Here is a 25,810-nt window from a genome sequence, read left to right on the forward strand (position 1 = left end):
AAAATACATGTGTAAAAATAAAATTAAACTATGAAGCATAAGGATGTTATTTTTTTCCGCTCCGATTATTTTGCATACTCAGTATGCGGTGTCCCTGTGTGCAGTAACTAAATTTTCTAATCTATCAGGTCGCGGAAGCGGTAAGGAAGAGGAGAGGCAGAGCAATTGATTAATTATACTCAAGATATCTAGTATCTTTCTTTAGAGTTAAAGAATAAAATAAGCTATTTGTATTTTTCTCCCAAAATCTCCTCATATCTCTCAAGAATAATAGTCGCTGTTCTTGGTTTTGTTTAACATTGTGCCATCAGTGGATTCAAGGGGCTAAAGAGAATAAGAAAGCAGTCATAATAGAAATATGTTGTCAGATAAAGAGTTATTCGACCTGAACAAAAAAGCCGTCACGGAGGGCTTCAAGATACATCCACGTTTGGAATATAATACCGTTGGAGGTGTTAATGGACCGTTGGTTATCTTACAAAATGTCAAATTCCCAAAGTACAACGAAATTGTTAACTTAACTCTTTCAGACGGAACTTCGAGGCAGGGTCAGGTTTTGGAAGTGAAAGGTGATAAAGCAGTTGTCCAAGTCTTTGAGGGAACATCAGGTATTGATGTTAAGAAGACCAAGGTTGAATTTACAGGTGAGAGTTTGAAAATTCCCGTTTCGGAGGACATGTTGGGAAGAGTTTTCAACGGTTCTGGTAAGCCTATTGATAACGGTCCAAGGGTGTTTGCCGAGGATTATTTAGATATTAACGGATCGCCTATCAATCCATATGCTCGTATATATCCCGAGGAGATGATCTCTACGGGTATTTCGGCAATCGACACGATGAACTCTATTGCTAGAGGTCAGAAGATTCCTATTTTCTCGGCTTCTGGTTTGCCTCATAATGAGATTGCCGCACAGATTTGCCGACAGGCAAGTTTGGTTAGACCAACAAAGGATGTTCACGATGGACATGCGGACAACTTCTCCATTGTGTTCGCAGCTATGGGTGTGAACTTAGAAACATCCAGATTCTTCAAGCAGGACTTTGAGGAGAATGGTTCTTTGGAGAGAACTGTTTTGTTCTTGAACTTGGCAAATGATCCAACCATTGAGAGAATCATTACACCACGTTTGGCCTTGACAACTGCAGAGTACCTTGCATATCAAACAGAAAAGCACGTTTTGACCATTCTTACTGATATGTCGTCTTATGCCGATGCTTTGAGAGAAGTTTCCGCTGCCAGAGAAGAGGTTCCAGGTAGAAGAGGTTACCCTGGTTACATGTATACTGATTTGGCCACTATTTACGAAAGAGCAGGTAGAGTTGAAGGAAGAAATGGTTCGATTACCCAGATTCCTATTTTGACCATGCCTAACGATGATATTACACATCCAATTCCGGATTTGACCGGTTACATTACCGAGGGACAGATCTTCATTGACAGACAGCTTTACAACAAGGGTGTCTATCCACCTATCAACGTCTTGCCATCACTTTCTAGATTAATGAAGTCCGCCATTGGTGAGGGTATGACCAGAAAGGATCACGGTGATGTTTCCAACCAGCTTTATGCCAAGTACGCTATCGGCAAGGATGCCGCAGCTATGAAGGCCGTTGTTGGTGAGGATGCTTTGTCGACAGAGGATAAGCTTTCTTTGGAGTTCTTGGAGAAGTTTGAAAAAACTTTCATTTCTCAAGGTGCCTATGAAGACAGAACTGTGTTTGAGTCTTTGGACAAGGCCTGGTCTCTTTTAAGAATTTATCCTAAGGAGATGCTTAACAGGATATCGCCAAAGATTTTGAACGAATTCTACGATAGAGAGAGAACTGCTGCTGCTGCAAATACACAGAAGGTTGAAGCTTAAGCATTGATTTGCATGTAAGCTTTTTTTTTGTTGTTGTTCTCTTATTGATTTTACTGTCATCGTTTCTTCCGATAAGAAAAAATTCACAATTTCGGAAGTTTCAAAGTATACTAAAATACAAGATATAATCTTTAACAGATGTAAGTCGTTTCGAATGGTAGTAAATGTGTAGAATGATGGATTGTGGAATCCCAAATTCAATTCATGTGCCTCAAGCTTTAGTAAAATTCCTACTTTTTTTTTTTTTTTTTTCTTGAAATTTTAAAGGTTGGGGTTACAGGTAGTCCGTCCGCTTTTCTTGCGGCATAACGCCGATACCGATAATCTCCATAAAAACTCTTTGTGCTCAACAATAGAAGACCTCCCAGATTAATAATGTAGCAACTTTTTTTTGCTTCTTACAACGAGGTTTCTCCGTTGACTTGGGGAGGGGCACATTGTTTGAATTCGTTGTAAAATTTCAGTCAACCTGTAGTCGGCAATGGAGCGGACGGAAGTACTGTAAATAAGAGAGGGAGAATTTACGTTATGAGGAAAAATGAATTGTTCCCAAGAGGTACGTTATTATCCTTAATTTTTTTCCCCCCCTGTTCTGTTCTTCTTGCTTATAACTAGTACAGAACTGCACCCTTAATTCCTTTGCTACTAAGTCAAATGGTTTCCGTCCGTACTATCAAACAACTCAAATCGATCTGGTTTCTTGGATGATCCAATAGTATGATATCTCTCATGGATCTTCCGCCGGAGGTTCTTTTCGAGATCTTCGATTTGGTCCCGTTAGAACTCTCCCGCACCAACCATTTTTTTTACATAATGCTTAACCATTACTTCCATGATCGCTTGATCCGTGATTGCGGGTCGAATGTTCTCCTTTGGCTTTCTTTGCATGACTTTTATGCTTTTATAGATTATATCAAGTCACTCGATTATTGGAGAAAGACACAAAGGATGATTATCGCACGCTATTGTAACTTAAGGCCATATCAGGAAGTGCTGTTAGGCAAGCAACATCCAGAACAGTTGAATAAGTGTGAATTCATAGGGGATTCATGGCAGTTTATTTACCAAATCTATAAAAGCAGGAGAATTTATTTTGATAAAGAGAGTTGTCAGTTTGACGAGTCAAGATCCTCATTTGACCATGGACTGTTGAAAATCAATCGTACCTACTTGCTAAAATTCAAGAAGCAGGTGCGTCTACCCGCTGGAAAATACCGTTTTATTGGGACTGTGGTACTTGAGAACCCTGCCGGACTTAGCAGTGTCAACTTCAAAATCGTTAACAAATCATCAGGTGAGGTTCTATGTGATTACTTCCCACCTTCTTCGATAAAGAGTCTGGTTCCAGGAGCAAAGCTCTGCGTTTTGAATATGGGTGATTTTGCTTTGGGCAGAAAGAATGGTACGCTGAAGGAAATAGATGATTTTACAGATCTAGATGTTTTGGTCGAGGATAGTGAGTTTATGAAGGCCGGTTTCACTCTTTGCTATCTTGATATCTTGCCGATCGGTCGCAATGTGCATAGGCCACCAACATGGGTATTCTGGACTATCGATAATCAAACGCCAACTCCAGAAAATGTTACAAATGTGCTCTTGAAGCGTCTGTACGATTCGATAGAGCATTCTGTGTCTGGTAAGTTGGATCTTGATCCTGCCCCATATCAACCTCTTGGAAGTTATAGTAACGGACATGGACATTTTGTTTGTCCAAAGCTTGCAACTTCTCCTGAAGAGCATAAAGAGCGTAACGCTAGCGTAGGAATTGATATCAGCACATATTCGAAAGACTTCTACACCAAATTCAATAAGAAAGGTGAGCTTATCACTCGTACCTTCAAGTTTTTCACAGTTATAGATAAAAGGAAGTATGACAAGGTTCTGAGCCGACGGAGAGAAACCATGGAAAGAAGCAGCAAAGAACATCAAAATGAGCCGTTGAGATGGAAGTTCGCCCATTATTTGGCCGTTTGACTTCCATCAAGTGCGTAAATTTTGAATTCGCACGTTTGGTTGTGACATGATTCAGTGTTGTTCTTGTTGTAGTTCTTTTCGGCATTTAATTCCATTATAGAAGTATATATATTCTGCCTTAGGCTTTTAATAATAAATTCTGATGTATCTATGAAAGATTCATATATTTTTGTTTTCTTGATTTGTGTATAAAACTTATCTTTGATATATACATTCCAAACATGTTTGGCAGGATTAAGTTGCTTTTTCTCACTTATGATATGTGTTTAATTTTTGAATAACATTTTCTTTCCGCCCCTTCACTTCCACATTTGCAATATGTACCAATGTTTCTGTAAAAGACTTCTGGTAAGTTCAAGTATAAATATGTTACCATTTGCAAAATCGAGGCAAGTAAACGAACAAATTAAACAAAATTCAGGGCATAATAAATTTGGCCGAACGTATAGAATTCAGCGAACAAATCTCAGATACCTATTTTAGCTGAAAACGGAAATGATTTTCGCCCTAGCTAGTGCGTCTTCGAGATGCATTTAACAGCGAGCAAAAGCAAAAAGAAAAGTCGGTTCTTCATCCGCTATACCTATTTACTCAATTACAACATGCTGGCAGCAAATTATTGTTATCATGTATGACCGTAATTATTTAAATAGTTAACTATATAAGAACGCCGACATTTGCAACTTATGGATCAAGAGCATCTCGCATAACGTTAAAATGTAAGACACCCATAGTATGTATCTTTTTTTTTGTTCTTACTTTTTTATTTTTTTATTTTTTTTTTTCGCCCTTCCCTTTTCGCTCTACGCTCTATATCCTTTAAGACTTTTTTATACTCTATTTGTTTATATTTAGTTACACCCTTTTCTTTCCTCTTGGACCAGTTCTTTCCACGGAGATACATCACAAAGTATACCAACACCCCCATATATAACATTTCACAAAAAATTAACTTCAAATTCAACAACAGTCTTTTTTTTTCTTTATTAATATTTGCAATTATATGCTAAAAAAGAATAGTGTCTTATTTTTATTTTCATAACAATGGCAACATCGGAATCTTTATTTGGTAACAACTTTACTGAGGAGTCACATGAAGCTCAAGAAAACGTCGAGCCTTTCGAGGACAAGGAGGTGGATATTGGAAAGACGTTGATAACGTACCGTGTTCTTGTGTCGAGAAGAGAGGCAGGTGCAATTATTGGACGCAATGGTGACAATATAACGCGTATAAGGAATGACAACAACGTGAAGGCAGGTGTTTCCAAGGTCGTCGAAGGTTGTATTGATAGAATACTGATAGTAACTGGAATGGTGGATAATGTTCCAAATGCATTGGTTTCGATTGCCAAATCTGTTGCCGAGGCAAATGCAGAAACGGTCAGACAGGCTAATGAAAAGGGCACAGACCCTACGAGTCTTATCACGTACGAGTATTTCCCGTTGAAGCCACTCACTCAACGGCCGGGCCCAAATGATCCGGAATACGCGGAAACGTTGTTTTTAAGGCTTCTAATACCAAATGTTCAGATGGGAACTTTGATCGGCAAGGGCGGTTCAAGAATTAAGGGAATTCAGGAATCATGCGACGTGAAGATGGTTGCCTCGAAGGGCTATTTGGAAAACTCCACCGAGAGACTGGTAGAGTTACTTGGAAGGGAAGAAAATGTCCGAAAAGCACTTGCAGAAATATCCAGGTGCTTGTTGTGTGACTTCCAAGGAGCCGTGACAGCTACATTTTATACGCCAAGCACATCAATGCCATCGTATAGGAGAAGGAGGGAGAACAGAACTACTGGCAAGGAGCTTATTCGTAAAATAAGTTTCCCTAACGAGTATATCGGAGCCCTGATTGGAAGAAGAGGCTCGAGAATTCAGGAGGTGAGACGCTCTTCGAATTGTGCAATTGCAATCGAATCTGATTCACGGGATGGATCCGAGGAAGGAGGAGTGAGGGAGGTCACACTTATTGGAACAAAGCCAAACATTGATCAGGCCGTCGAGATGCTTACAGATTTCTATGAGAGGGAGAAGAACAGACGGGAAAGTGAACGGGAAGAATAAGGCACACAGACGGGTAGAGAAGTACTTCACCATGCGATATTTGCAAAGAACATTCAACGAATCAACATGCAGGATAACTTTTATGTCATAGTATCAGCATTGTCACGTTCTGACCTGGGAGGCTTTTTTCTATATCGTGTGTTTTATGTTAATGATCTAATTAAGCCACACATTTGCTATCGAGCTTGCTGCCTTTTTCTGTCCTTCATTTTATGCTTCCTTTGCTTAGGCACTGTACATTAATGCTGCTTTCATTTTATATTGCCTTTTTTTTATTTTTTTTTATTTGGTCGTCGTCCAGCTTGGCACCGGTTTCGAATACCAATGTTTTGTTTGGCTACTGCTACAAAATCCTTGCTTGCCTTTTCCAGTACTTTTTTTTTCACTTTTTTTTGTTTAGTTTCGTTTCGTCTCTACTTTTCTTTTACAGGTCAAACATCTAAAATGTATATTTTCTTAAGCAGATTACCAGCAAACAGAAAGTAAGTAAAAAGAAATATCTTTATTACTATTATGCGGATAAAAAGCGTGGCAGATACATACATATCAGACTAAAAAAGCAGAGCCAGAAAGCTTAACTTAAGCCTCTGGAGCTGGAGCAACCTCCTCAGCTGGAGCAGCTTCTTCGACTGGAGCAGCTTCAGCATCCTCAGCAGGAACATCCTTAACCTCAGTGTTATCACCACCGACAACATTGACGAATGGAGTCTCAATTGCCTCGGTTTCCTTTGGCTCGTGAACAATAACGGCATCAGGCAAAGCCTTTGGACCTCTCTGGGAGGTGGCTGGGTCAAGCATGATCTTAACCTTAAGACCCAAGACACCCTGTCTCATCAAAACGTGTCTGCAGGCAACATCGATGAAGTCCTTGGCTGGCTGACCGGTGTGGATCATGAAACCATCGGCAAACTTCATAGCCTTAGCCCTGGCACCCTTGGCCTTACCAGCAATGATAACCTCAACACCCTTGGCACCGGCCTCCATGGCGAATCTGATGACACCGTAAGCGGCTCTTCTGACAGCCAAACCGTTCAACAACTTGAATCTCAAAGACTCACACTGGGTAGCAGCAGACAAACCCTTGTCTCTAACTCTCTCGGCGTACAAGACGATCGAACCTGGGGCAAAGTGGAATCTCTTCTGGAGCAACATGGTCAACTCTCTAATTCTTCTACCCTTCTCACCAAGAACCATAGCGGTCTGCGAAGCTCTGATGATAACATCAGTCTTGGTTGGGGTAATTCTAACCTCAACACCAGCGTAACCTTCCTCAGGCAACTCTCTGGTGAAGAACTCGTTCAACTCGGCGTAGAAAACACCGTCAGCGACCAACTTTCTGGTCTTGGAGATATGTGATGCAACCATTTTGTGTTATGTTTCAAGTATGCTTGCTGTGTGGAAATGTATCAACAACTTAATCAGAAGAATATGGGATAGGTAATACCTTTCTAAATTTGAGTACACCTACAAAAATTTTTCAACCATGGCAATTGATGAAAAATAATTGCAACCGAATTCTTCCACTTGTTTTTATTTTTATTTTTATTTTTTTTTCGCTATTGCAATTCTGAACACCTGCATTTTCCATCCCGTTAGCCGCGACTGCAAAAAAGAGGGTAGCCAATTTAGGGCCGCAAACCCCCACGAAAATCACGTGCCAATGCTATAAAATTTTGTTTTGTTTTGCTTTCGCTGTAAACAGTTTATGCGGAGTTCGTGCGACACATTAACCGCATTCACAAAAATTCGGGTATTTATGGAAAATGTATTCCTGAAGACGTCATACTCTTAAAACACGCATTATCTGAATACCCTCACATATTTACAAACTTTTAAGTGTACACACGCGTTCCGGTGTTTCGAAGCGGAACGCTGGAATTTTGTCCATCATTTTCAGTGGCATACCTGAAGAATCAGATCTTAGTGCTTAATTTATTGTCCTTTAAAATGATATCCGTTCATAATTTCACTCCGCTTAATACTGTCTGTCTCTACAGCTTATGAAGGAGAATCCTACAAATAAGGAAAAATTCACCGATGATAAAAAAAAAGATTCGATTCAATAGGTTGCTAGCCGGGAGATTGTCGCGTCATCGTGATTAGGTAATATACGTAGTTATTTTTAAAAAACAGAGAGGTGCGTCATTATTCAACTCTACTCATTCTCTCAAACAAGTAAAACCGAGAAATTTGCAACATCGTTTTAATTGTGGCCATCTCTCCTGATGTGCGATCTTCACTCATCAAGTCTTGATCTATCATCTTCTTGGGTTACCTTTTTTGTGAGTGAAGCTTGAACTGCATTTTCCAGAACTCTTCACTTACATTCATTCCTCTGCTTCTTTTCACACTCACCTATGTATTGAAATTATTCATTAAATTCATCTGAAATCTCTTTCCCAAATACCTTCAACTCCAACGTTCGTTGCTATTCACTCATTTAAACGTTAGCCACTCCTTTCTAACTGAAAATTAACGAATTCTACAGAAGAACATTCACATAAGCTATCCATCATTCATTTGTTCACTACGCGTTTCCACATCGAACAAGACTCCAATTATTGCAATACCATATTTTAATTAATTTTACAGATAATAGCTAATGTCGGAACAACTAGCTCCACCAACAGAGGTCACTTTTAATGTGAGTGATTACTATGAAATCAAGGATATTATAGGAGAAGGTGCATATGGTATCGTGTGCTCTGCAATCTATAAACCAACCCAGCAGAAAGTGGCCATCAAGAAGATTCAGCCATTTCAAAGAACAATGTTTTGTCTTCGAACACTCAGGGAGCTCAAACTCTTGAAACATTTCAAACATGAGAATATCATCGGAATTCTGGATATTCAAATACCTTATGACTTTGAGCATTTTAATGAGGTCTATATTATTCAGGAACTGATGGACACGGACCTAAGTCGTGTCATTCGCACCCAAAGATTAAGCGATAACCATTGCCAATACTTTTTGTATCAGACGCTAAGGGCATTGAAAGCTCTACATTCCGCTAATGTACTCCACAGAGATTTAAAGCCATCAAATTTGTTGGTAAACGCCAATTGTGATCTCAAAATCTGCGATTTTGGTCTTGCTCGATCAATTGCCTCTAAAGATGATAACTATGGCTTCATGACCGAGTATGTTGCAACACGTTGGTACAGGGCACCCGAGATTATGCTTACATTTCAACAATATACTACTGCAATTGACGTGTGGTCAGTTGGCTGCATATTGGCAGAGATGCTTTCTGGACGACCCCTATTTCCCGGAACCGATTATCATAACCAGCTTCAGCTTATAATACAAACTCTAGGTACACCTACGGCAGATGATTTTAATGTGATAAAATCCTGGAGAGCTAAAGAATACATTCGAATGCTTCCATTGTGCAATAAAAAGCCATTTTCTGAACTTTTCCCAGATGCAAATCCTCTTGCTGTTGATCTCCTTGAAAAACTTCTATCATTTAATCCAAAAAAGAGGATTACAGTTAGACAAGCCTTGGAACACCCATATTTGTCATTTTACCATGAGCCTGATGATGAACCGGACGCGGAAAAAATACCTGACGATTTCTTTGATTTTGACAAAAGAAAGGATGAGCTGACAATGCCGGAGTTAAAGAAGATGTTGTACGAGGAGATAATGAAACCGTTGAGATGAGTATGCAAACTTTTGGACTTTTGCCTTTCTTTTTCTCTTGTTCTAGATATAGTAGAGAAATGGATAACTTATAATTCAGCGCTATCTTTTGATTTCTGTACAAGCATATACATGATGAGGAAAACATTCTGCATAGGATATAACGATGTAATAGATTTTTTTATTTTTTTATTTTTTTTATTTTTTTTTATTCATGCATTCTCTATCGATAACATGTTTAAATGGAATTCTAAACTCCAACTACTTACTTGTGCAATTGGTGGCAAGACGAGCTTTAAACATAACATGTTCATATTAGTTTGTACAGGACTTGGCTCTATAATTAGATCATATGATTTTATCTTCAAACAAATATGAAAATACCAAATTGTTTGACAAGATCGTATTTGAAAAGAGCTCCAAATATTCGCAAATATCAGTTGAGATATGGCAACTAATATGCATAAATTTATCCTCAAATGATATATTCCATTTGATGGAGTGCTCGAAACAGCTAAATGATACATTGAAGAGTGATGTTATATGGAGGCATCGTGTTATTAATCGCTGGTACGGACCCATATATTATACAATAGGAGGTATTGAAAACAGGATTCCGGTTGATCACTTTTTTGAGGTTTATAAGGAACATTATAGAAATGATAGGGCAATTGATCGTGCGGTTTTGCAAATCAGTGAGATGCAAGAAAACGAATCGGGTCAATGTCATAAACAAGGCCTAGTATCGATCATAGAAAAGCTTATTGGGGGCAAACCTGAGAATGTGGTACCTGAACTCTTAAATATTCGTCATCATTTAACCTTTGAATCTTTTTACTCAAAGTCTAAATTTATAAAGGATAGGAGAAATGCGTTGGTATATAAATTGGAGCATTTGAATCAGGTATTTGTGGCCTCGGCATTCCTAGAGGCCATTCAATGTAGGATTGTGCTGGATCTTTTATGCAATTTATACTATTTCGACAAAGAACCTGCAAATATTGAGTTGTGCTTATTACAATTCAGTGCTGTTGATCCACATTTTTTTGAGCTTTGCCTGGCCAGAAATCATGCTAGAGAACATACACTTTTGAAGTTGAGGAAAGACCAGGGTTTGCTTGAGAAATCTTCATTCGATATTATAAAAAGTATCATAAAGGAATTTCGAAGTACCGTGAGTGACATGGGAGGAAATAAAGTTTTGACAGGCTTACATACAGGAGGAAAGATATATTTCGAGAATGCACTAATGGACAGAGCATATAGTGATGAAAGTATGTCAGTTGAAGTAGATTCCGAGGTATTATACAATATTCCAAATAATATTGCAATAGTTAAGTCTTTTTGTAATGAGCTTGGTGTCGACGTGAGGGTTAATTCGATGCTTATAGAATGCCTTAATGCACAAGGAAATAGATTTGGAGTTATTCCACTTGACAGGGCAGTTTCGGTTGATATAAACATTCTCCCTGATAGAGTGAGAAACTTTGAGGACGGCAATAGAAGCTATTGCACGTATGCGATCGAGAACTTGCTTGGAATCAGCAAATCCAGTGGTATTAGACATTCAAGATTATCACGGAAAGAAGACATAAATGCGACTCAGGCAGACAGCCGGGCCATTATATATAACGAATTTGTCAGAGACAGTATAAGAACTTTCACACGCTTATGCATCAAAGCATTTGAACACAAACTTGATATTGAAACCTCAAAAGACCTCATTGACTTTGCATCTGATCATAGATATCCCATCCTGCTTATAATGCTAAAAAATTACATGAAAAAGTTCAAAGGAACACCAACTCATTTGCAGATTATGGAGGAAATAGAGACGAAGTTGCTGGAATATGAGGATACACACTTTGATAAAGAGAACGGCCTACAATTTGGATACTCTGATGAAAACAGTAGAAAACTCCAGACGGCAAGTGAATTGCAGGTAGGAGAAATAGTTTTTTCTCCTAAAGCAGAGGCAGCAATTATAATTGCAATTCATATGGACCCAAGAACGTATTTCTGCCTTACAGCCGGAAATTACCTTGTAATATTTTCCGAGCATGAACTGAGGAGGAAGAACTTTAACGATGAGGTTGTGTATCAATTTGCAGATTACGATGATCTCGGAGCGTTTTTTAAGAGATTTGATTGGACCGCAAGGAGATTCGTGAGAATATAAATCGCTTCATAAACTTGTTTAATAAATAATCGTCATTGGCATTACAAACATAAATATTATTTATGCTTCAAATTACACTCATCAGTAATCAATCAGCGCAACTGCTCCTCTTGAAAGCCTTTTAGTGGAGTAGAATCGTCTGTAAGGGGTGTATCGCACAGGAATAAACTTATCCATCAGTAAATTCTGACAGAGAGAAAAACAGTTTGAGCTAATCCAATATAGCACTAAAGCAGCAGGTGCCTGAGTGGACATAGCCATTAGAAATATAATAGAACCTCTAGACATGGTCATTATCATATCAAAGGCAGTGGGTCTAAGCGAATTCCGAACACCTCGAGTAGTTAACTTCATGAGGTCAGCAGTCGCAAAATTCCACTCCGCATTGGCCAATGCAAAGATTCCTAGAATAACTGGAAGTACAAAGTATGGATCACTAACAGCCAAATCGGTCAAATATCCAAGTCCTTCTGTTGTGAGTGTAGGATCGATAGGTCTTGTTCCTAGAGCACTCCATCCAGTTAACGTTCGAAGCATGTATGAAATGGAGACCCATAAGGGGATCTGAACTGCGGGTAATAACATAAATTTCCAACTTTGGCAACCGTTCTCCTTAAAAATCTTTCTTTGCCTCCTGAATTTTTCCTTGGAGGCTAGAATCATAATTTTATCACCTGTCAAACCTTCTGTTTCACTCTTGATTGGCGGCGACTTATTCGGATTCAGCTTTCTGGCCAGTTGTGACTCCTGACCTTTGGCCGCAAGCTTGATTTTCAACACAGGAGATAGCGCGTTGATAATGGGACGAAAACTATTCTGCTTCTGGAAACCTTTCCGCTGAATTATGGCCAACGGTAGAGTAATTACTGATCTGAGTGCAATAGTAAGCAACGGGATAAACCCCCACCATGGAATTCCTGACATTGAGTGGATCATTTCTATATACATGGTTCCCTGATCTAGTATTGCGATAATAGGCTCCATTGTGAAGTTTCTGGTCTGAAAGTTGTGTGGTTTGCGGGCCATTATATTATTTTGAAAGCTGCTTTTGGGTATAAAGCTGGCTTTTAGTAAACCTGACTGTTGTGACAATAAACATCTTGCAGCCAGTCTTTTTGGTGATTGCAGAAACATTTAACCTGCAATGTTCTATACCTGGTTCCGTAATAAATATACTTCAGCACCAAAAACTATAAGGAAACGGCGTTATTAATCAGGATCGCTTTTAATTTTTATCCATACTCTTTATTTTTATTTTGAATATTTTCCCCATTTACTCGCTTGAACTTTTTTTATCCCATGGTCTTGAAGCGTTCAACATCCAGAAAGCTTTGCTTTACCTATTTATTTCCACTTTGCAACCCCCTAAGATCCCTAAATTGATATTATAGATTTCTCTTCGATTATACGTGATTGTAAACAAATTCAGTTTACCCCTACGAAAAGTATACTATTTACAATTCAAGTAACGTTCTTGACACACCAAACAACTTTTCAGCATGTCATTAAAAAGAACCAGGGCAACACCAAAACTAAATAGAGCATGCATGCTTTGTGGAGTGGTTCAATCGATGACGGTAAGTACTTTGATTAGAGCGGGTTCAAAGCAGAATTTGAAACTAACAAATATACAAAATTTCACATAGGAGTTCAGGAATGATGGCTGTCCTAACTGCGAATCTGTGTTACATTTCACAGACAATGAAGATATGATAAGGGAATGCACTTCGCCTACATTTGAAGGATTAGTTGCGTACAAAGGAGAAAAGACATCATGGGTGGCAAGGTGGCTACGAATCGAGAACTTTGTTCCGGGAATGTACGCTGTTCGTGTTTCAGGAAAACTTCCTGAAGATATAAGTGGCGATTTGTACTCACAAGGGATAGAGTACAGGCCTAGGGATGGGAGTGTACGTGATTAGGCAGATGCTGTCCTTATTGTTGTATTAAAAATCATATATATTAATGGATATTAGAGGCTTTTTTTGGTATTTGGGATCTGCCTATGCGCAGCCCCAGTGCTAACTAACTGGTTGGCATTGGGCAGTCGTAGACAGACGCTTCCGTCGTATGTAAGGATGCGTAGAGCATCGTATTATTAAGCGCAAAAGGTTCAGCCAGAAAGGTAATAGAAAAAGAAAAAACATTATCTCGGATAATAATAAAAGAAGTGCATGTGAGAAAAAAATTTTCCCCTTACAAAGCGATTGGAAGTCCCAACTTTTTTCCATCCCATTATATTTGCTTCCCTATACGAGGAATGTGTTTAATTAAATTTTCAGTATAAGTAGGGACACGAATCTGGATTGTACCTCAACGCTATAACCACCGCCTTATCATTCATCCGTCCTAGAATTCTGCCCTTTCTGTATTTTTTAACTTCGTTGCAATTCAACGCCTATTTATTTTTTTCAGAAAACAAGCACTCCGCTTAGTATTATTAATCAAGAATGCCAGCCCCAACACAACCATACAAAGTTGCCGATATTTCATTGGCTGCCTTTGGCCGTAAGGACATTGAGCTGTCCGAGAATGAGATGCCAGGTTTGATGTACATCAGAAAGAAGTATGGTCCAGCCCAACCTTTGAAAGGTGCCAGAATCTGCGGTTGTCTTCACATGACTATTCAGACTGCTGTTTTGATCGAGACTTTGGTCGCACTTGGTGCAGAGGTTGCATGGAGTTCATGTAACATTTACTCGACCCAGGACCACGCAGCTGCAGCAATTGCCGCATCGGGAGTCCCAGTCTTTGCCTGGAAGGGAGAGACCGAGGATGAATACATCTGGTGTATCAAGCAGGAGCTTTTCGCATTCAAGGACAACAAGCCATTCAACTTGATCTTGGATGACGGTGGAGACTTGACCAAATACGTGCATGATCACCACCCAGACCTCCTCAAGAACTGCTACGGTTTGTCCGAGGAGACCACCACCGGTGTGCACAACTTGTACAAGATGGTGAAGGACCACAAGTTGTTGGTTCCAGCCATCAATGTCAACGATTCCGTCACCAAGTCGAAGTTCGACAACCTTTACGGAATTAGAGAATCGTTGATCGACGGAATTAAGCGTGCCACCGACGTTATGATCGCCGGTAAGACTGCTGTTGTGTGTGGTTACGGTGATGTCGGTAAGGGATGTGCTGCAGCATACAGAGGTATGGGTGCCAAGGTCATTGTGACCGAGATCGACCCTATCAATGCATTACAGGCCGCTATGGAGGGTTACCCTGTTGAGACCATGGACGAGGTTGCATCGGTCGGCCAAATCTTTGTTACAACCACCGGAAACAAGGACATTATCACCGGCAAGCACTTCGAGCAGATGAGAGAGGATGCCATTGTCTGCAACATCGGCCACTTCGACGTCGAGATCGACGTTGCTTGGTTGAAGAAGCACGCCAAGAGTGTTGTTAACATCAAGCCACAGGTCGACAGATACTTGCTGTCTTCTGGTAAGCACATCATCCTATTGGCTGATGGTAGATTGGTCAACTTGGGATGCGCCACTGGTCATGCCTCGTTTGTCATGTCCTGCTCTTTCTCCAACCAGGTTCTTGCCCAGATCGCCTTGTTCAACACCAACAATGCTCAGTTCAAGAGCCAGTTCCCAGAGTTCAAGGAGACTGGTCCATTTGAGTCCGGAAAGGTCGAGATCTTGCCAAAGATTTTGGACGAGACCGTTGCCAGATGCCATCTTGAGCACTTGGACGTCCACTTGACCACTTTGAGTGACGACCAGTCCGAGTACTTGGGTGTGTCCAAGTCCGGTCCTTACAAGGCCGAATACTACAGATACTAAGCGCGTGCCATTCGTTTGCATTGCGTTCTTTCTGCCCTTTATTTGCATCAACTGCATATACTATTTTATTTTTACGAGCGGCCTCTCGCTGTTATCTATTGATATGATGCTAGGCTGACTGGCCTACACGTGCCAAGGGGATATATAGCTGCTGCTCCAAACGCATAGAGATACGTGTGCGGGCAATTACCTGGTAGCAGACATGAGATGCTTTTGCATATAGAGTCTCGTCTTTTTTCTGCCACCCACTGGCCTGGCTGCCCACGCTAATTTATTTTCTATTCGCACTTTTCTCTATTATTTTTTTTTTGTCTTTGGTTATTATTCTATTTGACGGCAATTGGCCCCATAGCATGCTATGGATGCTGGCTGCTGGCTATGAATCATCTCATTCTGGTCCTTCTTGTTTAATATTAGCTTTCTCTTCAACGGGTGTTTTCTTGTTTTAAGTTTTGACGTCAGGTCTGGTCTGTCTGTATGCACTGTAGAGCAATTTGTGAACGATAACATATTTTTTTGGATCTAAATCTGCATCTAATTTTTTATTTTTATTTTTTTTATTGCTTATGATAAGTGAACGAGTGCATCCGCGCAACATAACAGGAGGCAATTAATTATTTCCTGCGGCTCATCTTTTCGTGCTATCTATTCCTACTAGAAGGTCTCCTTTTAAGGCTTCTTTAAACACTCCTAAGGCTACTAGAAATTACGATGACAGGTCAGTACTTCACCGATGAGGAAGTCGAGGATACAGAAGCCAACCATGTATTGGCAATTCCATCATACTTCACCAAATTTCCAAACTGGAATAATCTGAAAGTGAGCAGTACAAGCCCGAAGAATATCAATCATTTATCACCACAGGAGAGAATGAAGCAGATAAATAGACTTGCATGCCAGGGAATTTTAGGGAAGTCCCCGGGAACGTTTATTACCAATGGAGAAAATGAATATTTGAACACACAATTGAAATATTTTGCTGGGAAACAGAGCAGGTTCGGTTCAGAGAAGAATGATGAATCTGATAACGCTGAATTTGGAGGTTCAGGCCCTCATTTATATCAAAACGAGAACAGATATGGTCATAGGCATACTGCTTCTTCTGCTTCCGGCGTTTCTGTCCAGGAAAAATCGCCAACCAGTCATAATAATGATAAATATGAGGGTGCCCGTCTTCCAACCCAATGGAATATCAAGCACGACGTTAACCTTGATGTCTCAAATGATGGACTAACTGTGTCAACCGAGCATCCGGTCAGAACAACAAAGAAAAAGACCCGCTTACCGTTTGGTTCGACAAAGGTCGAGAAGGCATACTATCCGATCAAGTCTGATCGCCCAATCTGTATGGAAGCTCAGTTGTATTATTTTGAAGTGACTGTTCTCACAAGCCTCAGGGGAGATCCTGGAATTTGTGTCGGATTTGCTCGCCTTGCAGATCGGATCGATAGAGATCTCAGTGATATGAAAGGATGCGTGCTTGATGTATGGAGTTATGACAGCAAAGAAGGTGAAGTGAGCACTTGCTGGGATAATAAAAAGATCACCAAGAAGTGTCCAACATTTACAGTTGGTGATGTGATTGGCTGTGGTGTGAATTTTACGAGGAAATGTGTATTTTTTACAAAAAATGGCAATTTCTTGGGAGAGGCTCTTCCGATCGGAAGTTTGAATCAGCACTATTATCCAAGTTTGAGCATGACGCAGTGGAATAAGGTTTCGACAAATTTTGGAACTACGAAAGCATTTGTATTTGACATTGATCAGTATGTGGAGTCAATAAAGAAGTCAACCATTGAAAAAATTGAAATGGAGAAGGCTGTACCACTCGAAGTAAAGGGGATAATAAAAATTGACGATGACCAGGATATTAAGAACGCTACCAATAAGCTTGTGAAGGACTACTTTATTTTAAATGGAATGGAAGAAAGTTTGAAAAGCTTCGGAAAGGAAATACAAATAGAGGAAGTCGGGAACGAGCAAGAGCCTGCATACACTTCAAGCAAAATAACTAAATTGCTTATAAAAGTTCAGACCCTTTTAATGAATGATTTTTACCAGGATGACACACAGGAGGAGATGGGTGTTGGAGAAACACTTTTGCTTCTTCCTGTCGATCAAGAAGGAACACCAGGTTGGGAACATAATCCAGAACTTGTATCTATAAGGTTCGGCCTCAAGTGTATACGTCTCTTCAAACTTATAAAAAAAAATGATGTGAATTCTGCACTTGAATATGCCAATAAAATGATCAATATGTTGGAATTCGAAGAAACATCATTTTATAACCACATCGCTAAAATAATGCGCTTTTGCTTTATGAAAGATGCACCTCGCCTTACCGAATTTCGCGTGGAGTACGCAGCTGAAGCTGTTCGAACGAGGGACTTAATTTTAAGTAGAATATTCTCGCGGAAACTTGACATTGACAATAGAAATGAGATCGATAAGGTCTTTGAGACGGTTAGAGTGATGTTAGAACAGAAAAGTAAATCCGAAAGCCTGGCGGCCACAGTCGATTTTGCTAATGACTATATCACTCTTTGAGAAAATGGTTTTCTGGATATTGCAATGTTTTATGTATGGTATAAAGATTAATGCACGGAATAAAATGGGTTCTAAATGTAATATATATTTACAGGAAAGAAAGCTGCTGCGAAACGTCAAATAGCTGCTCGTATTTGCTCAAGCATATAATCGCTCAAAGAAATTATCCCATCACAATTGCACAACTCGTAAATTTCGTTCGATTGGTAGCTTCCTTTTATCATGACACCACTCTTGTCCACACGCACAAAACCGATCGTATTCTCAAATTCTGGTCTTTGATTCATGAATTTTAGAATCACCTTAAAATCCCCAATTGGCAGATAGGAAGATATAAAATTGAGTGCGTCCAGTTGATATGTAACGTCATCATAAACCGTTTTGCGAAATGTGCTGTGAAGAACATGCATGAAGTCGTTACTGGGTAGAAAGTTTGTCCGGGTGATCATGAAATTTTGTTCTTCACCTTTTGCCATCATAAAATTCTTTATAGTCCCCACCTCCAGAGAAGAAGGATCTTTTGAAAACGAAATTTTGCAAAGTGATTTAGTCAATTCATGAACGTACTGTGTGATGAAAAGGTTGATTAGTAAATATTTCTTTTCAAATTCAAGATCTGAATTTTTAAAATGCTTACCAATTGCGGCTGTTTGGAATATTTGAAAGTCCTTATCAAGCTTCGATTTAAACTGGTGCTCATTTTGCACTATATAAAGCAAAAATATGCTTGTATTATTTCTTTCTGTCTAAACAAGCCTTTTCCTTTCCCTACTTGCAGATTTTCTTGATTTCTTCGGAAATATTTTTAATTGTGGATCGACGCAGGAGGTAAAAAAAAGTGAACATAAAAAGTGGGGAAAATCAAAAAAATGCATGCACTAACACAATTGAATAAACCAACCACCTGACGACTCGAAACTAATTTAATATACAACCTATGACTAAATATTCAATTTATCCAACAGTTCAGCAACCTTCGCTTTTACGTATACACTTTTTTCATCCTCGTTTGATATGTGCGATGCTGAATTTTTGGCATTATGAAGCGAACTCAGAACCTCATCAAAGTTTGCCACGAACTCATCCGTAGTTTCCGAAACTTTGAAAGATTTGCCCCGTTTATTATTAATCAAACGCATTTCAGGCCACTGCGTACTTTGCACGATTGCCTTTAATTCATCTCCACTGCCAGATGCTGTGCAACTATCACATGCAAATGGAGAATCTCCCTTTTTAATGACAAAATCAAAACCTGTCTCTGGTATTTTTTCTTCAAGTTTCTCAAGCCAGGAATCATCTACCCTGCTTGAATCTTCACTCATTATTCCGACTACAACCTTAAACCCATTCCATTGAAATCCGTTGTCACCGGTATGATCCTCAATATATTCACTGTCCAAAAGATCAGATATATGCTGTAAGCTTTGTGTGAATTGATCCGAATGCCTGGACAGAATTTCAACTCTCAATGTGAGAATAATACCCTGTATTGAATCCCGGAGCTCCTTCATCTGGGAACTTTGAAATTCCACCAACCATTCATCGTATGACTCTAATGTAGGCTGGACCTCATCAACAAATATATTAACATCCGCCGTGTAGTATTTACAGACGATCTTTCCGTTCGATATAATTAGTCCGGCGTGACTTTTTGCATTTTTATGGAGAAAACTTGAGAAATCGCTGACCCCAAATATATCCTTTACAATTGTCAGCTTTTTTGTTTTTCTTGACCCAACTATTAGTACATGATTTTGTGCCATGTTCTTTGTTAGGTGAAATGAACAGGGAGCACGAAGATGTTTGGGATGAATCAATATGCTAGAATACATCTGAATGACCGGAAAACATGATGTACCTTTCGGATGTACATCCCTACATTATGCAATTCTGATCTGGAACTGAATGTTTTTACTTCGTGGCTTTCCGAGACATCTTTTTTTTTTTTTTTTTTTTTTCTGTTGTTGTTGTTCCATTCCTTGTACAGAATAAATAGACATCTTTAATTTCTACAACCATCAGTTTTCCATTACGTAGAAAATTCGAACGAACTTGCCCCAGAGATATTTACCTGCTTCTCTTCCCTTGAATTGAACTTGATCTTGCAATTCCTTAACTACAGTCGTTTCCTTATGCACAGAAGATGTCTCTTGCAGATGGAACTCCAAGTACTAACTCTCTTCTAGATAGTAGTAGTCAGAACCAGTCATCACTAGATACATCAAAGTCCGGGTCAGCGGATACTCTTGGAGCACACTCACTTATAAAGTTCTCTTTGACATCAGATGACTATCTTGATCAATTTGTGCCAATAATTAGATCAGAGCTACAGAGCAAAGACAACCTCAGCGATTTAATATTGAATATTGAGACTGTTACAAACGAGAAGCAGGATACGCTACAAGGCGTTTCGTTCAATTCTGTCGATGATGTTACCGATTCAGTGGACCGAATACGGAAAATAACGCATTCATCTTCAGAACTTGCCAAGAACTTAGACGCAATGAATAAGCAATTGGGTATCACTGGAAAATCGTTTGCCGAAGAAAGAAAGAATGCATTAAAATACAAAAGACTGAACAGCAAAATTGATCAAACGTCATCAACAATCAATTCATGTCTTGAAATGCTTGAAAGGGCAAATAAAGTGCTCGAGTTAATACGACGGAAGGAATTCTTTAAGGCCCTTGCAAATCTTCAGCTATTGGCCGGTACAGATTTTGAAGAAGTGGAACAGTTTGATTTTGGCGTAAGGATATACCAATCAATCTCCACATTTAGACACATGATTATAGAGGAGACATTTAACCAGTTGTTGAAGTGGTTGAACTTGAGTATGGAGAAGAAGCTCTCAGATATCGGAGAGAACCTGTTTGATAATCATAAACGTATAATCGACTCTTGGATGAAAAAGCAACGAAATGATAAAAGCCTTCTTGCGTTTAAGGTGAATTCGCCTATAGAGAAAACCTTAAGGGAAGAAGTGCTTAGGAATTTTGACCCTCTATCCAATGAGGCAATTCATGTTGATATAAGTCCCCTATACCAATCAATTTTGGTTTTTGAAGCAGTCGATAAGATAGATAAATTAAAGGAGGACTTTGGGAATGAGATGCTTAGACGAAGAGATCGCTTGATATATCCAATTAATGAAGCATTAGCCAACAATAATCTTGATGTGCTGTCTTCTATGGAGTCAATGACAATTTTAATATACTCACTATCTGCATTTTTTGTTAGTGATCGCTATTTATCTAGGAAAACTACATTCCGGATTCGTTCCTCTAAGCAGACAGATAGTCTGTTTGATTCTGTGGTTTCAAAATTTACGGTATTGCTGAAAAGATATATACAAACCAAAATTACCGATGTCAAACAAGCTTTGCAGCTATTGGACATAATTGGCTGTTTTATGCAAATAATGGATAGCTGGGACTTTGATACGGATCGGCTTTATGATGTGTTGATTGATTTATTCAAGGTGTACATTACACTGTCAGTATCAAACTTCCAAAAGGAGTACATGGATCTTTCACTGGATGACGATTCGCAACCAATTACTGTTGACACCCCAAAGCAGCTTTCAGGAATCAAGGACAGTTGTTTCTATGAACTGGCTAATTTGGATTTGGAGTTTCCTGTTACGCTTCCGTATTCAATTATCTATCCGGGTGCTTGTCTCCGTTTGAGAACCTTCATCCATGGCTTGTATGTGTTTTTAGAAACATATTACGCAAAACGATTGGATATATTATCTCAAATGATATCACGGGCCGTTGATAAAGTGTTGGTGGATGTTATATTAAAAGATTTGGACAACAAAGTTCATTCGTCTTACAAGGAAGAGGTGTCGCAAAATTTGATCAATTTGGAATTTTTTTCCAATTCGGTTGAGGGGGTTGAGAAATACTTAAATCATTCGACCGATTCGGCAATACTGAGAACTAGAACGCCATCTAATCAGGTGAAATTGCATGCACAGGTCCAATTTAAGGAAATTCGAAAAAGAGCTGAAGCGGGCATGTTTAGCATGGTTGATGGTAAAGTGGACATGTTATTTGAGATGGTTGACTTTGAATGGGACTCGAGCTCTATGAATGATGAGCCAAGTATTGGTATAAAGGACATGGGTCTCTACTTGGAAAACATGTTTAAATTAGACTTTTCGCACCTTCCCTATTCAATGAGGACTTTACTGTTGAAACGATCCTTTGAAAAAATTACGACGCATATGAAGAATTCAATTTTTGACGCTGATATCATTACAACGGAGGCTATTGGTAACTTTGAGCTGGATATCAAATATATCGAATCGCTCATACCCGAATTAATAGTTGCTGGGGGGGATGTTGAAAGCCACAAGGTGGATAGTGATAAAAGTAACAAGGAGCTTGAAAATATGTTTGTTACGTTGAAGGAAATAATATCATTGTTAAAAGACGGGAATTCGCAAGCTGTCCCTAATGAAGAGGATAAAGCATCGAAATGCAAGTTAATAAAACCCAAAGAGGCTGAAATTTTACTCTCAAAACTTCGAAATTATCAACCGACATCTGCTACTTCACCTCGGGGCACATTATCATCAGAGGGAAGATCTTCTACATTTTCGGAGGATGTGGTTAACGTGCCTTCTAGATCTTTACTTTCTGAGCTCAAGAGATCAGCAACTACAGCTTCTTTCAGTGGATTTTCTTTCAAAAAGAACCGAGAGTGAAATCCTTGCATTTTCTGAAAGAATTGATAATATTGAGTAACATTAGCATTGGACTATGTATTAAAATTTTGTACACTGGTATAATGAGTTTATAAAGCGACACTTTGTTGTGATAGGATAGTAGATTCCCAACCAAGCCAATCGCTTGTTCTGTTTGGTATTAGACCCAAACTATTTAGCTTCCAAATTCCTAGAAGGAGGTTTCCTGAGCAAGAAATCACGTACACAGTCTTCATGACAAACATATCATAATCTGATTCTGCTTCCGTATTTGCAAATGCCCTATTCACAGACAAAATATCTCTCAACGAGTTAAAGAAGAGCGTCACTGTCATCATAATGGATATGATTTGGATAGAATTTGGTGACATATACATCATAAGAGCATTCATTGGTACACTCTTAACAGGCTTGATTGCCAACTCCCATATCTTCTTTCTTTTAAGTCGTTCCAATTCCTCCTTGCTCTCTGCTTTTTTATGCGACTTCAGTGATTTCTTTAACTTTCCTTCTGACTGTAATCTGTAAATTTGTTCATCATATCCTGGGGGAAATGGTAAATTCTCTATATTGACCTTCCCACTGAACTTTTCAACAACTTCATCCTCAGTCTTATAATAATTAATCCAATTTTCACCCGTCATATTCAACTTTGCAAGTGTACAATGATAAATAACGGGTATCGACAAAAAAAAAAAGTATTACTTGCCTAAACATATCATGAAAAGTATATCTAAATATCTTGCGGCTAGATATTTGCATCCTTGAACTTATCCGAGCACGAAATTTATTCGATCGATAAAATCTGAATCTAAAATTTTATCGTGCATTAGTGTTTTGGAGTTACTGCTTAACTTCACAGAAAATGGTAATGAAGCCACACTATGAAACCTCAGAATTCCACCATTGCTCCTAAGTTAGTTAGGCTAGATCGCAAAGAGCTGGTAAAGCACGCTCCACCTCGTACGTACCATGAAAATGAGACCCAGAAAGTGGTATTTGTGAAATCATCAACACCATTTATATCCGCAGTCAAAAGAATTGAAAAATGCCTTGATGGCCACAGATTAAAGCCCAACAGGAGAGGAAGACTTGCAAGTAAATATGGAAACAGAGAGGCGTATGTGATCGTTAAAGGAATGGGTAAAGCTATTCCTAAAGTTCTTAACATTGGATTACACTTCAAGTACGAGAAAAATGCTACGTTAGATGTGTACACGAAAACTATTGGCGTCCTTGATGAGTTTAAGTCAATACCAGAGGCCTCAAATGAAGATGATTTGCTCAGAAAGAGAAACGTCAGCTCCATAGAAATCCGAATATACGCTTCCGAGGATGAGTTAAGATCATAAGAATGGTAGATCTTTTATTGAAATGGTAAATGAATAATAAAGAGAGAGAATCCGTTTATCCAAAAGCTATATGCAGGCTTGTATGAGAATTCAAGGGAGATGACTCTGGCACCTATCTCTCAAATCTTGAAGATCCCTAAGCACGTGTGCCACTGAACGGTTCTTCTTTAATGCTAAGTTAAAATCAGGCGGTATGTTCATATTCTTTTCTAAATAATCGATCTTTTGTAGGCAAACGTCATATTGGCGGTCATAATATAATCTGTTGAGATAATAAAACACCTTTTCCCTATCTATCTTTTCCATCTTGTTTAGAAGTAGTGCAGAACCTTCATTTTTCGAAAGCGATAAGTCGGACATGAGCTCTGCTAGTATATCCGTCTTTGATACAGATGGTCCCGTGGCCCAAAACTGTTTTTTTTGTTCTTGAAATTCTTCTTCTGTTTGGCCTTTTCTAATTTTTGTGGTTCCTGATCCCCTTTTAACGGCAACCTCCCCTGTATTATAGCCTGTTACATCTGCACTTGTATTTGTATTTGCAAACATTTTCGATAGATAACGATTTACCTTGAGTATAGAAGCTCTGAGCATATAATGATACAGGTATTTGGGCTTTAGAATTGTAATATGTATTCTGAAAACTGTGGAAACAAAAAGGAAACTAAACGAACTGTATAAATGCTGAAACTGAAGTGCGCAGGGTCGAAATATATATAGGGACTGGATCAGTTGCCCGTACTTAGAAAAGATAGTAATGACTGTAGATAAAATCAGGACAACCGAAAGACAAAAAAAAAAAAAAAAAAATAAAAATAAAATAAAATAAAATAAAACGAAAAAGTAAAGGAGCGGGGTTAGACAGGATCAAACAAGTATGAGAAAGAAAGAAGGACTTTTGAAAGAAAACCAATCTATCTTCTATACAGACGAAATAATATTAATAACAACGATCAGCAGGTTCAAACGATCAGCAACAGGCCGCAACTTGCGACAATTGGAAAATGTTGGTGTTGTTTGAAACAGACATCCAGTTGAGAGGAATGCTGATTGCAGCTATAAGAAATTGTGCGCACAGCATTCGAATAAAAAATAGGTGAACGAAAAAAAGGTTTGAATCAACCCTGTAAACGGACACAGATGAATGCGAGAAGCAAAACGTATTAAATTATAGCGTAAAATGAGAGATTCAAACAATTTTCAGAGATCTTTCTCTTCCGCTTCCTTTAAGCCGTTTATCGTCGCAAGACAATATCTGGTATGCCTATAATTTCTGAACTCTAAAAGCCAGATACCTTGCCATGTTCCTAAGGCTAACCTTCCATTAGTTATAGGAATGCTTAAAGAGACACCGATAATCGATGACTTGGCATGTCCAGACATATCATCTGCACCTTCATCAACGTGATCGAAAACATGACCATTGTCGTCTGGAACAACATTATTTAAAGCTGTGGTCATGTCAGATCGAACACTGGGATCCCAATTTTCATTTAACGATAATCCCGCCGATGTGTGTTCTAGGAATAGATTGACCATTCCAACTTTATACGATCTGATTTGGGGAAGTGCCCGGATCACTTCATCTGTAACTAAATAACAACCTCTTGCACGAGGGGAGAACGAAAATTTGACTTGATCCCAAGAATTCATGTTTTGTGGATAATCTAGTC

The 25,810-nt window shown here is 39.0% G+C and overlaps 16 protein-coding genes across 16 annotated transcripts; 10 read left to right on the top strand and 6 right to left on the bottom strand.

The window, feature by feature from the left end:
* Positions 1–358: 358 nt before the first annotated feature.
* On the top strand, positions 359–1,861 carry VMA2 (Vacuolar ATP synthase subunit B; the record flags this gene model as incomplete). Its single annotated transcript, XM_041282772.1, has 1 exon — positions 359–1,861. One exon carries the CDS (start codon positions 359–361, stop codon positions 1,859–1,861), a length of 1,503 nt encoding a protein of 500 aa, XP_041135548.1.
* An 813-nt stretch (positions 1,862–2,674) lies between these two features.
* Positions 2,675–3,835, top strand: BRETT_004277 (uncharacterized protein; the record flags this gene model as incomplete). The annotated part of the gene is made up of 1 exon (XM_041282773.1): positions 2,675–3,835. One exon carries the CDS (start codon positions 2,675–2,677, stop codon positions 3,833–3,835), a length of 1,161 nt encoding a protein of 386 aa, XP_041135549.1.
* A 1,044-nt stretch (positions 3,836–4,879) lies between these two features.
* Positions 4,880–5,899, top strand: BRETT_004278 (uncharacterized protein; the record flags this gene model as incomplete). Its single annotated transcript, XM_041282774.1, has 1 exon — positions 4,880–5,899. One exon carries the CDS (start codon positions 4,880–4,882, stop codon positions 5,897–5,899), a length of 1,020 nt encoding a protein of 339 aa, XP_041135550.1.
* Positions 5,900–6,478: 579 nt separating this feature from the next.
* On the bottom strand, positions 6,479–7,264 carry RPS3 (40S ribosomal protein S3; the record flags this gene model as incomplete). The annotated part of the gene is made up of 1 exon (XM_041282775.1): positions 6,479–7,264. The coding sequence occupies one exon, from the start codon at positions 7,262–7,264 to the stop codon at positions 6,479–6,481; it is 786 nt and encodes a 261-aa protein (XP_041135551.1).
* Positions 7,265–8,501: 1,237 nt separating this feature from the next.
* Positions 8,502–9,566, top strand: BRETT_004280 (uncharacterized protein; the record flags this gene model as incomplete). Its single annotated transcript, XM_041282776.1, has 1 exon — positions 8,502–9,566. The coding sequence occupies one exon, from the start codon at positions 8,502–8,504 to the stop codon at positions 9,564–9,566; it is 1,065 nt and encodes a 354-aa protein (XP_041135552.1).
* A 331-nt stretch (positions 9,567–9,897) lies between these two features.
* BRETT_004281 (uncharacterized protein) lies at positions 9,898–11,724 on the top strand (the record flags this gene model as incomplete). Its single annotated transcript, XM_041282777.1, has 1 exon — positions 9,898–11,724. The coding sequence occupies one exon, from the start codon at positions 9,898–9,900 to the stop codon at positions 11,722–11,724; it is 1,827 nt and encodes a 608-aa protein (XP_041135553.1).
* Positions 11,725–11,805: 81 nt separating this feature from the next.
* Positions 11,806–12,750, bottom strand: BRETT_004282 (uncharacterized protein; the record flags this gene model as incomplete). Its single annotated transcript, XM_041282778.1, has 1 exon — positions 11,806–12,750. One exon carries the CDS (start codon positions 12,748–12,750, stop codon positions 11,806–11,808), a length of 945 nt encoding a protein of 314 aa, XP_041135554.1.
* A 473-nt stretch (positions 12,751–13,223) lies between these two features.
* Positions 13,224–13,646, top strand: BRETT_004283 (uncharacterized protein; the record flags this gene model as incomplete). The annotated part of the gene is made up of 2 exons (XM_041282779.1): positions 13,224–13,301; positions 13,371–13,646. 2 exons carry the CDS (start codon positions 13,224–13,226, stop codon positions 13,644–13,646), a joined length of 354 nt encoding a protein of 117 aa, XP_041135555.1.
* A 528-nt stretch (positions 13,647–14,174) lies between these two features.
* SAH1 (S-adenosyl-L-homocysteine hydrolase) lies at positions 14,175–15,527 on the top strand (the record flags this gene model as incomplete). The annotated part of the gene is made up of 1 exon (XM_041282780.1): positions 14,175–15,527. The coding sequence occupies one exon, from the start codon at positions 14,175–14,177 to the stop codon at positions 15,525–15,527; it is 1,353 nt and encodes a 450-aa protein (XP_041135556.1).
* A 711-nt stretch (positions 15,528–16,238) lies between these two features.
* Positions 16,239–18,074, top strand: BRETT_004285 (uncharacterized protein; the record flags this gene model as incomplete). The annotated part of the gene is made up of 1 exon (XM_041282781.1): positions 16,239–18,074. One exon carries the CDS (start codon positions 16,239–16,241, stop codon positions 18,072–18,074), a length of 1,836 nt encoding a protein of 611 aa, XP_041135557.1.
* Positions 18,075–18,190: 116 nt separating this feature from the next.
* BRETT_004286 (uncharacterized protein) lies at positions 18,191–19,837 on the bottom strand (the record flags this gene model as incomplete). Its single annotated transcript, XM_041282782.1, has 2 exons — positions 18,191–18,780; positions 19,069–19,837. The coding sequence occupies 2 exons, from the start codon at positions 19,835–19,837 to the stop codon at positions 18,191–18,193; spliced, it is 1,359 nt and encodes a 452-aa protein (XP_041135558.1).
* A 380-nt stretch (positions 19,838–20,217) lies between these two features.
* On the top strand, positions 20,218–22,788 carry BRETT_004287 (uncharacterized protein; the record flags this gene model as incomplete). Its single annotated transcript, XM_041282783.1, has 1 exon — positions 20,218–22,788. One exon carries the CDS (start codon positions 20,218–20,220, stop codon positions 22,786–22,788), a length of 2,571 nt encoding a protein of 856 aa, XP_041135559.1.
* An 89-nt stretch (positions 22,789–22,877) lies between these two features.
* BRETT_004288 (uncharacterized protein) lies at positions 22,878–23,432 on the bottom strand (the record flags this gene model as incomplete). The annotated part of the gene is made up of 1 exon (XM_041282784.1): positions 22,878–23,432. The coding sequence occupies one exon, from the start codon at positions 23,430–23,432 to the stop codon at positions 22,878–22,880; it is 555 nt and encodes a 184-aa protein (XP_041135560.1).
* Positions 23,433–23,672: 240 nt separating this feature from the next.
* BRETT_004289 (uncharacterized protein) lies at positions 23,673–24,140 on the top strand (the record flags this gene model as incomplete). The annotated part of the gene is made up of 1 exon (XM_041282785.1): positions 23,673–24,140. One exon carries the CDS (start codon positions 23,673–23,675, stop codon positions 24,138–24,140), a length of 468 nt encoding a protein of 155 aa, XP_041135561.1.
* A 90-nt stretch (positions 24,141–24,230) lies between these two features.
* BRETT_004290 (uncharacterized protein) lies at positions 24,231–24,686 on the bottom strand (the record flags this gene model as incomplete). Its single annotated transcript, XM_041282786.1, has 1 exon — positions 24,231–24,686. One exon carries the CDS (start codon positions 24,684–24,686, stop codon positions 24,231–24,233), a length of 456 nt encoding a protein of 151 aa, XP_041135562.1.
* Positions 24,687–25,337: 651 nt separating this feature from the next.
* On the bottom strand, positions 25,338–25,790 carry BRETT_004291 (uncharacterized protein; the record flags this gene model as incomplete). Its single annotated transcript, XM_041282787.1, has 1 exon — positions 25,338–25,790. One exon carries the CDS (start codon positions 25,788–25,790, stop codon positions 25,338–25,340), a length of 453 nt encoding a protein of 150 aa, XP_041135563.1.
* Positions 25,791–25,810: the final 20 nt, after the last annotated feature.

The sequence above is a fragment of the Brettanomyces bruxellensis genome, chromosome 5 (assembly GCF_011074885.1).
Source record: "Brettanomyces bruxellensis chromosome 5, complete sequence".
NCBI lineage: Eukaryota > Fungi > Ascomycota > Pichiomycetes > Pichiales > Pichiaceae > Brettanomyces > Brettanomyces bruxellensis.